General features: G+C 33.3%; 1 protein-coding gene across 2 annotated transcripts in view; it reads left to right on the forward strand.

Annotated features, from left to right (window-relative positions):
• LOC127738938 (RCC1 and BTB domain-containing protein 1-like) overlaps positions 1-3,932 on the forward strand; it is a 34,019-nt gene extending 30,087 nt beyond the window's left edge. For both annotated transcript variants that reach the window (XM_052250437.1, XM_052250439.1), the window contains one exon: positions 366-3,932. In XM_052250437.1, the coding sequence (XP_052106397.1) occupies positions 366-506 (141 nt within the window). In that variant the 3' untranslated portion in view covers positions 507-3,932. The remainder of the gene's footprint in view (positions 1-365) is intronic.
• The last annotated feature ends 9,711 nt before the right edge of the window (positions 3,933-13,643 follow it).

Raw genomic sequence — 13,643 nt, forward strand, 5'->3', positions numbered from 1 at the left:
AATTTTTTTAAACATTTTTTAAAGGATATGTTTGATTTAATACCCAAGCCCTGAAGGAGGGGGTATACCTGATTACCTCTGCTCCTCTATCTGTAAAACATTTATATCATATTCTTCACAGCATCTACAAGTATAAAATATGGCATATAGCTTTATCTGGTTATGCCATACCTTGAGACACATTTTCTGTTCCTTCTGTGTTCCACTTCCTGTTTACTGAAAAGTTAGTTAACGTCATTGAGCAGGAATATAATTATTTTGTTGTGTTCAGTATACAAGTGAAAGGTTAATGTGTTTTTAATTTTTCCTTACCACATATGAATAAACTATTTTGAAATATATTTTATATATATTTGTATTTTCAGGAATTGGAAGATTTTTGTTTCCGCTTTGCACTCAATCATATGACTGCTGTAACACAAACTGAAGCATTTAGTCAGCTGGAGGAATGTATTCTCAAAGAATTCATTAGAAAAGCTGCATTGTCAGGAGCTTTTAGAAACTGAAGATAATCAAAATCAGATGCGGATTCAGACAAGGAGCACCCATTGTGCACCCCACATAAACTGAAAAAAAATGTAATTTAATGGTAAAATTACAGCCAATATTTTTGTCAAAATATGGTCCTCTTACTCCTAATTCTCAGAGAGTGCTCCTCCTTACATCAAATACTGGATCTGTGCCTGAAAATTGTTTTACATGAAATGGAAAATACCTTTGAATGTTTATTATCGGATTCAAGAAAACCATATTGTCATATATAGGTTGTGGGTCATGGGTTACTTTGGTTGAATATCCATTTGATGTATGTAAAACAACTATAAAAAAGTATTCTGATTGCGGGAGTTGGATTTTTGAATGTCCCTTTCTATCCTCCCATATCTATTTTAATAGAATAGCCCTGGGGAAAGATCTTCTATAACTGATAGACATATTTTCTATTTGCCACATGCCATTGAAAGTGACAGATCACCTATCAACCAGTAATTTAGATAATTTGTTTTTCTCAATCATATAAATACAAGGATATGTTACACTAGGTATACATAGCTGAGGAGACAAACCAACAACATAAATTAAAGAATACACAACTAGAACTATGGGATCAAGTACTGAAAAGTGTAACCACAGTGATTAGTAATCAGATATATACTTTCAATGCTATTTTTAATGGTGGTACATGTATATCTGTACAGGCTACAGCTTAAGGATGTTCGCTCCTCTTGTTTTTGAATTTTGGCCAGATATTTGGAATCCTCTGGTTTTTATCCATGTAGTGCCATTAAAAATTTTTGCCCACTAACCCTACTTTTCTCAAAAGGAAGGTTGGGTGTGATTTTGGGGATGATGGTCCCAACCGTTTAGGAATTAGGGACCCAAAAAGGGGCCCAAAACAAGCATTTTATTTAACATCAATTTGATCGTTTTAAGGCCTGATTCATCTTCCTCAGAAAATCTAGGTAGGCACTAAAGTATAAAAGTCTGAGTTAATCACAGGTAATGTCCTGCATAAGGTCTTGCCACTTGCAAAAAATAGAATTGAATTTAACAATTATTAAGCTTTTATGTTTAATTTAGAAACTGTAATATATTTGTATAGTTGCAATCAATCTTTTATTGTTACAAATTTGTCTCATTGGCAATCATACCACATCTCCTTATATTTATACTGTGTGACTGGATTCAATTTGAACCCCAAATAAATGAAGAATGTATCCATCAGACACAGATGCCCCCGCTTGTAAATATACACCAAATCCTACAATTTTTCAATTTACAAAGGAACATAACTCAAGAACAGTGAAAGTGAGACTACTGAAATTCGAATTTAATCTGTGTTTGGTGGTTATAAGCATTGTGAAATAGTTTGAACTATGTTAATATCTTTGATCTTTAATAACAGCTTATTTTTTGTGTTACTTTGAGTTTATGGTTTTGAACATTGATTTTCAAACTTTGCACAACTGCAACAAATTAATTTTGATTTTGTAGTTCAAATTTACTTCTGTATCTTGAAACTATGTATTGAAATGGTATAAGTGACATTGGGTTGTTTTCTTTATTTAAGGAGGCAGGGGTGGTGAAGGAAAAAAGTGACAATTTAAAACGTTTGATAGAATGCCCCAGTGTTGCAATCTCTCAAATTCAATTTTTTGTCAAGATCATTTTAATTGTGTTAAGAAAAATGTGCTGCCTGCTGACAGTTGAGCGTTTGTTTTTAACTTATCATCGACAAGGACGATACTGGTAATTGATTTGAATTCATGTCATATATGTACAAAAAGTCAAGAGCTTGTAGTTCAGTGGTTGTTGTTGGTTCATGTCTGTCATATATTTGTTTTTCGTGAATTGTTTTGTTATAAATTAGGCTGTTAGTCTTCTTAGTTGATTTGTTTTATATTTTTCATGTTGGGGCTTTCAATAGCCAACTATATGATTTGGGTTTTTCTCATTGTTGAAGGCCAAACAGTTGCCTATAATTGCTTACATCCACTTCATTTGAACTTTGGCAGAGAGTTTACTCATTGGCAATCATACCTTATCTCCTTATTTTTATAAAAATTAAATATCACTTTTGACTTTATTGTATTGTTTATTATGGTTTGAAATTGTACATGGGTATAAACATTCCAGTATTCTGGTGTTCCATGATGGGACACATCAAGAATAAATGTTAGTTTTCTTGTGTTCCTTGATGGGACACATCAAGAATATATGTTAGTTGTCTTGTGTTCCTTGATGGGACACATCAAAAATAAATGTTAGTTGTCTTGTGGTCCTTAATGGGACACATCAAGAATAAATGTTAGTTGTCTTGTGTTCCTTGATGGGACACATCAAGGATAACTGTTAGTTGTCTTGTGTTCCTTGATAGGACACATCAAGAATAACTGTTAGTTGTCTTGTGTTCCTTGATAGGACACATCAAGAATAACTGTTAGTTGTCTTTTGTTCCTGGATGGGACACATCAAAAATAAATGTTAGTCGTCTTGTGTTCCTTGATGGGACACATCATGGATAACTGTTAGTTGTCTTGTGTTCCTTGATAGGACACATCAAGAATAAATGTTAGTTGTCTTGTGTTCCTTTTTGGGACACATTAAGGATAACTGTTAGTTGTCTTGTGTTCCTGGATAGGGCACATCAAGAATAAATGTTAGTTGTCTTGTGTTCCTTGATGGGACACATCAAGGATAGCTGTTAGTTGTCTTGTGTTCCTTGATAGGACACATCAAGGATAACTGTTAGTTGTCTTGTGGTCCTTGATAGGACACATCAAGAATAAATGTTAGTTGTCTTGTGTTCCTTGATGTGACACACCAAGAATAACTGTTAGTTGTCTTAGTTCTGCATCATAACAATTGTATTTTCATTAACAAACAGTTCTTAAACTAGTGAATTAACTGAGGGAAATTATTAGTAAATATTCAGAACATAGTGCCATTATATACCTTTAATTTCATTTTTAAGTAGAATTCGTGTTTCCAGTTAATTTCTCCAATAGCATAATGTATAAGGACATACCTTACCCCACACAGCTTCTCACTCTTGACTAATCACTTTCAGTGAAATTAAGGCTTATATCTTGTTATATAATTCCATTGTGCACCTCTTTTTTGTGTTCATTTTTTTTCATTATAATGATTTTTAGTATACTCAAACATGCACATTGTTAATTTTTAGGCCTATGGCATATGTATTACCTAAAAATAGTAAATGGATTATAGTAGGATTTGTTAAAAAGACAGTTATTTACATATATGAGAGTAATGTATAAAAAAGTTAGTTGTTAGAATATGAAAAAGCAGGTGATACATATCCTTCATGGACAACTTACATGTAAGAATATTTTTGTTGAATCATTGATTGTGCAATGTTTTGTATGTGATAAGCATTATTGTTGTTATTGAAAATAAAGATTTAAAATATGTTTACACTTTCATTAAGTTTCTTCTACATAAAACTTTTTAACTACATGGGACAGCATTAGTTAATGTTCTACATGGCATGAGCTGTCTATTGATCATGCATTCGTCTTTCAGAATTATGTGGTATGAACCATGCCCACCACAGAAGTTGGTATGTTATACTTTGAAATAGAATAGTTTGACAAATGTCATATCTATAGAATACTTTCATATTGCAGTTGATATTACTTGTCAAAAAGCCACACACTTATAAATGATAGAACACTTTTGTCAATATAAAGGAACAATAAACAATTGTTATACAAGTGGGAGGTTCAGCTAGCTATAAAACCAGGTTTAACCCACCTTTTCATCGGAAAATGCTAGTACCATGTCAGGAATATGACAGTTGTTTTCCATTCGTTCCGTTGATTGATAAAGTCTAACGTTTGATTTTGTCACTTTTATGGAATTCCTTCTTTTTAAATTTACCTTGGAGTTCAGTATTTTTGTTATACTTTTTTGGAGATATGGGAATTTGTAAACGAGTGCAGGAAATCGGTTTGGAGTCCAAACATTTTTACAGGTGAGGTGACATGCTTTCCTTCTATTCAGTAAGGAAGATAAAGACCTGACTCGGTATGCCAGTCTAGTAGAAAAGGGAGTATTTCAAGTACTATTATATATTCAATAACTAAAATGTTTGTATATTTAAATCCTGCTCCTCAAATTCTAATGCAATTCGTCTGTAACGACGATTTTTATTGGTCGACGACTAATATTCCGAGGTAAATTTCCTGTAACTCAGTGGTTGTAGTTGGTTGCTGTCTATTTTTCGTTTAGTATGTAATGGATGTGTATTAGATAGTCTCCTTTTTTAGATTGAACTAAGTATTTTCTTTATTTAATGTTCATTTTATGTTTATCCAATCCCGAGTATTCATAAAAAGTCCATAAAGGCTGATAAGTCAAATTTCTTTTGTGAAAGTGAATCCAGGTCTACGTAATTACCAATATTAAAAATCCGAAGGAACGGAATGTTACCTTTTCAGTAAGCAAGATAAAGACCTGACTCTGTATGCCAGTCTAGTAGAAAAGGGAGTATTTCAAGTACTATTATATATATATTATATATGCAATAACTAAAATGTTTGTATATTTAAATCCTGCTCCTCAAATTCTAATGCAATTCGTCTGTAACGACGATTTTTATTGGTCGACGACTAATATTCCGAGGTAAATTTGGACTTTTTGATCGACAATATATTTGTTGAGTTTGGAGGATTTATATTTCAACAGACAGTCGGTATTCCAATGGGAACTAATTGTGCACCCCTAATGGCCGATTTGTTTTTGTACTTGTATGAAGCAGAATTCATTCAGAACCTTCTAAAAGACAAAAAGAAAAAGCACCTTGCGAAATTCTTTAATTTTACTTTCCGATATATTGATGTTCTATCATTGAATAACCCATATTTCAGCCAATACTTGCATCTCATATATCCCAGTGAACTTGAAATTAAGGATACTACTGATACTAAAAGGACTGCTTCATACCTTGACCTTTTCCTCAATATTGACACAGATGGACGACTTCACACTCAAATCTATGATAAACTTCCCAATTATCAATTTCCCATTTCTCAGCAGTAACATACCCTCTGCCTCTTCGTATGGTGTTTACATATCTCAATTGATACGTTATTCTCGTGCTTGTTCACACTATACGGACTTTATATACAGGAGTGTGCTCCTTACACAGAAACTGATCCAACAAAGTTATGAGGAGGACAGATTAAAAATGACACTCCGTAAATTTTACGGACACCATCACGAATTGGTTTGTCCATACGATGTGTCTTTGTCCAAACTAACTAAGGACATTTTTACCACGTGTTAGATTGTGGTTTGTCATTACGTCGTCTGATCTTTTAATTACCGAACGTGACTTATTCCCGATTGTGACTGTTTTGCTGAGTGTGAAACCGCATTGCTATAAGACGTGTCACGGTACCTTGCTATCCCAAATTCATGTATTTAGTTTTGATGTTATATTTGTTATTCTCGTCGGATTTTGTCAAATGTCTTAACGTCTTTTCTGTGATATTCGTGTGTTATGGTAAATATAATTAATCACCCCCTTCATTTATTAGATTTTAGTTTGGTTCAACGAAATTTATACGATATATTTGGTTTACAGTTTGATTCAGAAGAAACACCGACATAGCTAGATAATACAATTAATTATCTAATTACTACCACAATTTGATATTAATAAGTATTGTAATTTTCATTGTTATTAATAAATGTAATGTCAGTATTACAAATCTAATCTTGAATCCATCCTAATCCTATCTTATTTTTGGGAAATATTTTTACAAATTCAAATGTGACGTCACTTTGTGTGTTTTCTTAGAATTTCAAATGTGACGTCACTTTGTGCGTTGAGGCTTTGGCTAACTCGGCTGTGTATTTTTAGATGTTGGATTAAGTTGTTTTATGTAATGTATCCGTTTTTATTCTGTAGTTAGTCCCCACTTCGGTTTTATCATGTATATCTATTATATAGTCATTTTATAAAATTTACTGTTTGCAAAATTATAAATTATTCTAAATAATAAGGATGTTCTTGTCCCAGGCAAAAAATCCTGGCCGTGTTAGGCGCAACATTTTGGAAGTTTTGGTCCTCGGTGCTCTTCGGCTTTGTACTTGTTTTTGGCTTTCAAGCTTTTTTCATCTGAGCGTCACTGGTTGGTCTTGTGTGGACGAGACGCACGTCTGGCGTATTGAATTTTAAGCCTAGTACCTTTTGTTAGCTATTATTCGTGTGTTTCTTTGTTCTTTATGTTCTCCCATTTATTTGTATTGTGGTCCTGTCATGTGATGTTGTCGTTTTGGTGTTGTGTTTGACGTTGCCATTAAAGCGGGAGGTTTGGCATGCCACAAAACCAGGTTCAACCCACCATTTTTTTCTTAAAATGTCCTGTATCAAGTCAGGAAAATGGCCATTGTTATATTATAGTTAGTTTCTGTGTGCGTTACATTTTAATGTTGTGTTTTTGTTGTGTCGTTGTTCTCCTCTTATATTTGATGCGTTTCCCATGAGTTTTAGTTTGTAACCCGGATTTGTTTTTATCTCTATCGATTTATGAGTTTCGAACAGCGGTATACTACTGTTGCCTTTATATGAAATTATGATGTAATTAAAATATCTATTGAGTACACTGATAAAAATCGACATTATCTCTTGTAACCTTCAAAACACATTAAAGTAGTATAACCTATAAAATTGTCTACCGTACAGCCTGTAGTCATTTTCAAACGTACCTGCATGTTGCATGCACTGGAAGGGAAAGACAATACGGAATTATGGCCCTTTCGCAGTCTTTGCAAGAGGAGACTAGAAATAAAGACCTTTGCGAGTTCTGTGACGAATCCAAAGAAATCACATGTAAATGTATTAACTGTGACTTATTTTTGTGCCAAAATTGTTCTTCAAGGATTCATAGCAAAAGTAAAGCATCAAAGGAACATGAAATCATTAACTTAAAAGACTGTGGAAGTGAGGATAATGCCAATGCAATCCGTAAAGTGGATCTTGAAAACTTGCTGTGTGGAATCCACCGTGCACAGATATGTTATGCATATTGCAAAGACTGTGACAAACCCGCTTGTATGGATTGTTTAATCGAGACCCATAAAGACCATGAGTTTAAGAAAATCATTGATGTTTATAATGATATCATTTTTGAAAAAAAGCGTTTTTTGGATAACTTAAAATCTTCTATTTATTCCATACAAAATGATGAAGACGAACTACAAAAGCTCCTTTCAGGTAGGAAAAAAGATTACAAAGAATTAAAGAACAAGATTCGCCAGAGAGAGAAAGAAGTAAAAGAGGCTGTAACTAGATACTCTGACGAACTTTTGACACAGACTAAAACAGAATGGAATACAACAAGAGAAATAATTAAAGCAAAACTTCATGTCACAACAAATATTAGACACGAAGGGGAAGAAACAATGGAAGAGCTGGAAAAAATATTAATGTCTCATCACGCCTTAAGTATTTTCTCGAAAAAGGATACCATTAATCCGAATTTACCAGAAGTACCTATTGAGCAGATTGAAATTGATAAGTCTGCAAAGTTTATTCCTGGAAATATACTTAAATGTCAAATAAGTAAAATGTTTGGTGGTCTTTACAAAGTACCTGATCCAACACTAGCCAGAATCCACACAACAAAAATTGAACATGAAACTAACATATTAATGATTAACTCCAACAAGGCGTTTATTGTAAGTATTTCAGGGGAAAAATGCCAAAAAGTGAACATTGAAGACGATCTTAAAGTTGAGGAAGAGTATGAAATTCCAATATATGATATGGCAACATTAAAGAATGGTGAAATTCTAGTATCATCTGGAGACAGTTATTTAAGAATTTGCTCAAGCGATGGGGAATTGAAAACATTCAAAATCTTTTCTCCTTTATATGTTATAAGTGTCCACGTAACAGAAAGCAATCAAATTATAGTAGGGCTGACTGACAGTATTCCTGCTACACATGTGTCAACAGACGACAGCGTCAGAAGAATTGTGATTTTAAACCAAAACGGTGATATACAACATACCTATGAATACGATATAAACAATCAGAAACTGTTCACGTGGCCACTTAAGATCATAACATTTGCTGATAATATTTGTGTAATAGACGTTTTAGATGAAGATATGACAGGCAGAATCTTGGTGTTTGATTATCAAGGACAATTTCAATGGGCATACAACGGTGGTGATAGTTCAACATTTTGTCCCAGTAACATGGTAAAAATTGATAACAATATGATTCTTGTTTCTGATTCTTTAAATGACACTGTACATGTATTAAGTATGGCTGGGGATGTTTTATAATATATAATTGGATACTTGGCAGAGTTTTGATACTTTTTATTCATTATTCTATTAATCGATGAAAGGTAATCAACAAGAAAAAAAGTAATTTAAACAAAATGAAATGTACAAAATACAATCCACTGACAACTATAAAATGAACTGCAATTAAATTTTGTTGCCGAGATACTCATCATGAGTCACTGAAAATGAAATGCGAGTAAAACTCATATTTCCGTGAAAAGAACAATTTATATGTAATGATAACGACAAGTGGAACAGATTGATAACTTCCGATACAATTTTTTTGTTTGTACACTAAAGGTTTTTTTTTGTTAAACTACAATTACGATAACCCGAACTTCTGTTCCATCAGCCTCCGTAAGAATGGTTGACTTGAGACGACGTTGTTCATTCCGATTTAACTGTTTTCATGATCACCATCATGAATTGGTTGACCGATACGATGTGTCGGTGTTCCAACTCACTAACGACACGTTTTAGTGGTCTGTGATCTTTAGATGCCAATACAGTTGTCTAATCTGTAATTTAACCGATTGTTTTCTTTTCCCGATTTTTAAATTTTGACTCGGTGTGAAGACTCACGGATAGCAGGTGACGTTGACCCTGTCTCGCTACTTTTGGAGTTCATGCTATTCCCACCCTTGATATGTCTCTCTGTAACCATTTACGAGATTCGGCTAATATTCTAATGTATCATATTTATTTATAATTTTCATTCAAATTTTACGTTGGGTATAATCATAGAACAAACAACACCACTATCAACTATGGATAATGTGATATCTCATCACTAGTACATTTTCTGATTCAAATTATTATAGACGAAAAGACATAGGTTTATAAAATAGATCGGGAAAAAGTGCAAATTATCTAATTGTACTCTGCAATCTTCCCAATTGCCAAAATCCCTGCACTGACATGTTAAAGTTTGATTTCAACCTTTCAAAGTCTATAATATTTATTTTTGATTAAGCAAACGGTTATCTCCATCTAGTGTTGGCGCCCTAATGTGAATCTTGTGTATGAATTCTAAAATATATACAAGTGTTCTTATAGATGCATGTCTAAAACAAATTTTATTTCAGTTGTTATTTTCCAATTCTTCACATTTTAAAATAGGGAGGCGGCAATGAGTACACTTCCTCACCATCCCTTTTGTCATATAGCGCTTCACCTGTTTAGGTCTTATTAATCCTTGGCTTTTAAACGTTTGGGATGAACGTTCCCGATGAAGGTAAATCCAGAAAGAGCTTTGGACGCATGAAATTAATCATGTGTTATTATTACTAATAAATTCAAATTGATAGGTTAAATACATGGTGATTTTCAAACGAGTGCTGGGGGTCGTAGTTTAAGCACTGTCTTGCCCAATGCCAAGACTCTTAAAAGGATTTTCGATACACGCGGAATATAGGAGTAAGTGAAAAGACGAGGCGAAGTAACATGTTTCCCAGTGGATAATGTTACCTTTTGAGTAAGCAAGCTAGAAATAGAAAAGAAGATAATTATGGAGTAATATGTGTGCAATTAAAGTTACAGTTCCCAAATTGCACCGAGTACCCAATTGCACCTATTTTGTAAAATGAGCAGCGGAGGTCTTACAGGTTCTCTTAGAGACAAAACAATGTGTATTTTTATAATTTGCCCCTATGTAAATGTCTCAACATAGCTAAATATATACAGATAAACACATAACGGTCACATAATATATCAACAGACATGACAGATGAATAATCCAGTGGAAAATGAAAAAATCTATGGAACGTCACATGCGACAGCCACAACAAGTTGACTTTTAAAAATGAGCAAAAAGAATATTTCACAGGCATCTTTAAAAATGCATAGAAGGATGGAATATTGTCAAATTGTTCTAAAGATGTGGATAATTAAAAAGAAACATTAGTTATTCGATTTTTACGGATGTAGAGTAGAAACGATGCTATTAAGGTACTCGCATTACGATGTGCGTCATTTTCACAGATTCTAACTACCACAATATGAATTTTAAGCTTGATCAAAATGCAAAATAAATACCAGTTAATTAAAATAATAGGATAGGATTATGCTTTTGTATCTTTCTTTCTTAATAAAAAATGTTATAAAATAACTAAATTCTGAATGAACAGGATGATATAATGGGTGATTAATTTGTATATTTACATGTGAATATTTACACTATGAGGTCCTATGAGTGAAAATGAAGTGCAATAAAATAGTGAATACCATATTCACGTTATCTCTTTATTCCTCTATCCTAAAATACTTATCTTAAAGTTACATATAATATCTTATGTATTCTGATGAAACACCACTGCATATCTCGTTTTGTGATTAAAATAGATGGACATGAAAATAATGCACACGAAATCAAATACAGTCATGTACTAGGTAAGTAAGTACTTGTTATTCACACGGCACCGGTAAACATACTTTGCAGCGATTTACCAGATGAGAAATATACATAGTGACAGTTTCGTTGTAGACATTCAATTAAACAAATTTAAAGTAATGTCTGCGAAATATAAATCTAAATACACTATGTATCAATGATAGGTATGTAAACATTTCTTACCACCAAACTAACAAACACCTCTCATAAGTGAAATAAAATGTGACATATTTCCTTCAAATATTTTAATTTGGAATAACTTAAGGACCAAATACACAAAGCATTATTCATCAGAAGCAGTATCATTAAATAAAGGTAAACAATTATTAGCTTGTCATCTCTCGTGAAAGAATTGAAACATTTATCATGTTAATATTACGTATATTTTTTCACAATTTGTGCAAGGTCTTTTTGGCTGCAGTCAAATACTGTATGCGTAAGTCATAGCAAAGTTTAAGTTTGATCGAAATCAAGTAAGTTGTTTAATATGTTTAGCGGATACAAGATGTCTATCCCCTTTGTATACAGAACAAAGAAAGAGGCGGAATAAATGAAAGGGTTAATGAAAACTCATTAGTCGCAGATAGACGGATACACATCATGGCAAAAAGACGAAAAACGACTAAAAACATACATTACGAAAACTACATAAATAATTGAAGAGAGAGTAAAACACAACCCACAAAAAACCGGGGGTGATCTCAGGTGCTCCTGAAGGGTAATCAGAGCCGTCTTGTTGCACATGGGACGCACAAATTCGATGTAAAGTTTCATTCGGTGATGTCAAAATCGAGAAAAAGAGGACAGAGGTGTGGCTACGACAATTGAAACATATCTGCGGTCATCTGTGAAACATATCCCATAAAAATCAATTGACTCATGATGGCGTAACACTTTCGAAAGGTTGACTTCAACTTTACCACTAAGAACCCTTGTTTATTGGCTTTCTCATAAGCAGCAAAAATCTATCAAGAACTCATGATATGAAACTAAAGCATTGGAATATGGTATCAAATGAGCTCATCTTATATACCAGGCTAAACATTCTGTACTCCAGACGCGCGTTTCGTCTGCAAAAGACTCAATAGTGACCCTCGAACTGTGAGACATATACTCTATATGCAGGCGCTGCTGGAGTGCTACTCCATAGAAATTTAAACTTTACAGTTGGAAAGCTGAAATCGTGTCTTTTGAGTTGACACTTCTGTGTTGACATGAATTATCATTGATATGGTCATAATTATAAATATACTGTTTACAAGACTTTGAATTTTTCGAAATACTTAGGACTTTTTACCCCATGGATAGATAACCTTAGCTGTATTTGGCAAACCTTTTCGGAATTTTGAGTTCTTCATGATCTTCAACTTTGTTTTTTATCTGGCCATTTTTACTTTTTTATTCAAGCGTCACTGGTGAGTCTTTTATAGACTTTATTTCAAGTACGCTTGGATAGATGCGTTCAACATATTTACTTAACTTTGAATTAATTAGTGAATTGACATCATCTTTATAGCGGAACGTGAAGTTAAAGGATAGCGCTAGCTTCTTTTCGTTCTTCATGAATAGCTCCTGTATGTAGTCTGTCTCATATGAATAAATCGACAAGTTGGCAAGAAGAGGATCACATTTGGTTTCCATAAGAACGCCGATTGTCTGATGAAAAACGCACCCAAACGTAGCAAATATTGTGTCCATCCAAAAATCTAGGATCTTGATGATGTCATGCAGTTCAGAAAATTTGTGCTTGAATCAGATCGCTTTGTTACAAAATATGATGTATCCCTTCCTTATACAACATATTAACATATACATTAGCCTTTTTATGAAGTTGGACTAGTCCTTTCACCCTGTCTGTAAATTCAAAATGGGTTATACTAATGTATGAAGTATGGAAGTCAAATGTTTTTATACTATTGATACCAAATTCTGTTATCAAGCAGTTTATGTAACGTGATTTACAAACACAAACATTGTTATTCGGGGCTGTTTCTGCGAAAGAACAACATATTTGTCATAGAGATAAGACAGGTGTTTAACAACAGGTCTTTGGTGATAGATGTGACATGAGTTTATTAACATACCAAGAGGTTCAGCCTTTAACACGTGTAATTTCTTATATCTAAACATGATTCACATAAGGGTTAATTAATAATTCAGATTTTCTATTTCATTTTTGTTTCAATTAATTTCGCTTGATAAAGTTTCAAATCCAATTCAGCAATATCGATACAAAAATTTTGAATAGCTGTGACTAAGTCGATATCACTGCTGGTTGACGACCAGTCCGAGACTGTATCAACTGTCTTATGTTAGAATTGTGCCACAAGTCGTGATTGGTAGCTTACATATTGATGAATTTCGTTCTTTACTCGAATAACTAGGGTCAAAACTTCCTGAGACAAAGTGAACATAAGCTGATTTCGTC

The sequence above is a fragment of the Mytilus californianus genome, unplaced genomic scaffold, assembly GCF_021869535.1.
Source record: "Mytilus californianus isolate M0D057914Y unplaced genomic scaffold, xbMytCali1.0.p SCAF_4, whole genome shotgun sequence".
Classification (NCBI taxonomy): Eukaryota; Metazoa; Mollusca; class Bivalvia; order Mytilida; family Mytilidae; genus Mytilus; species Mytilus californianus.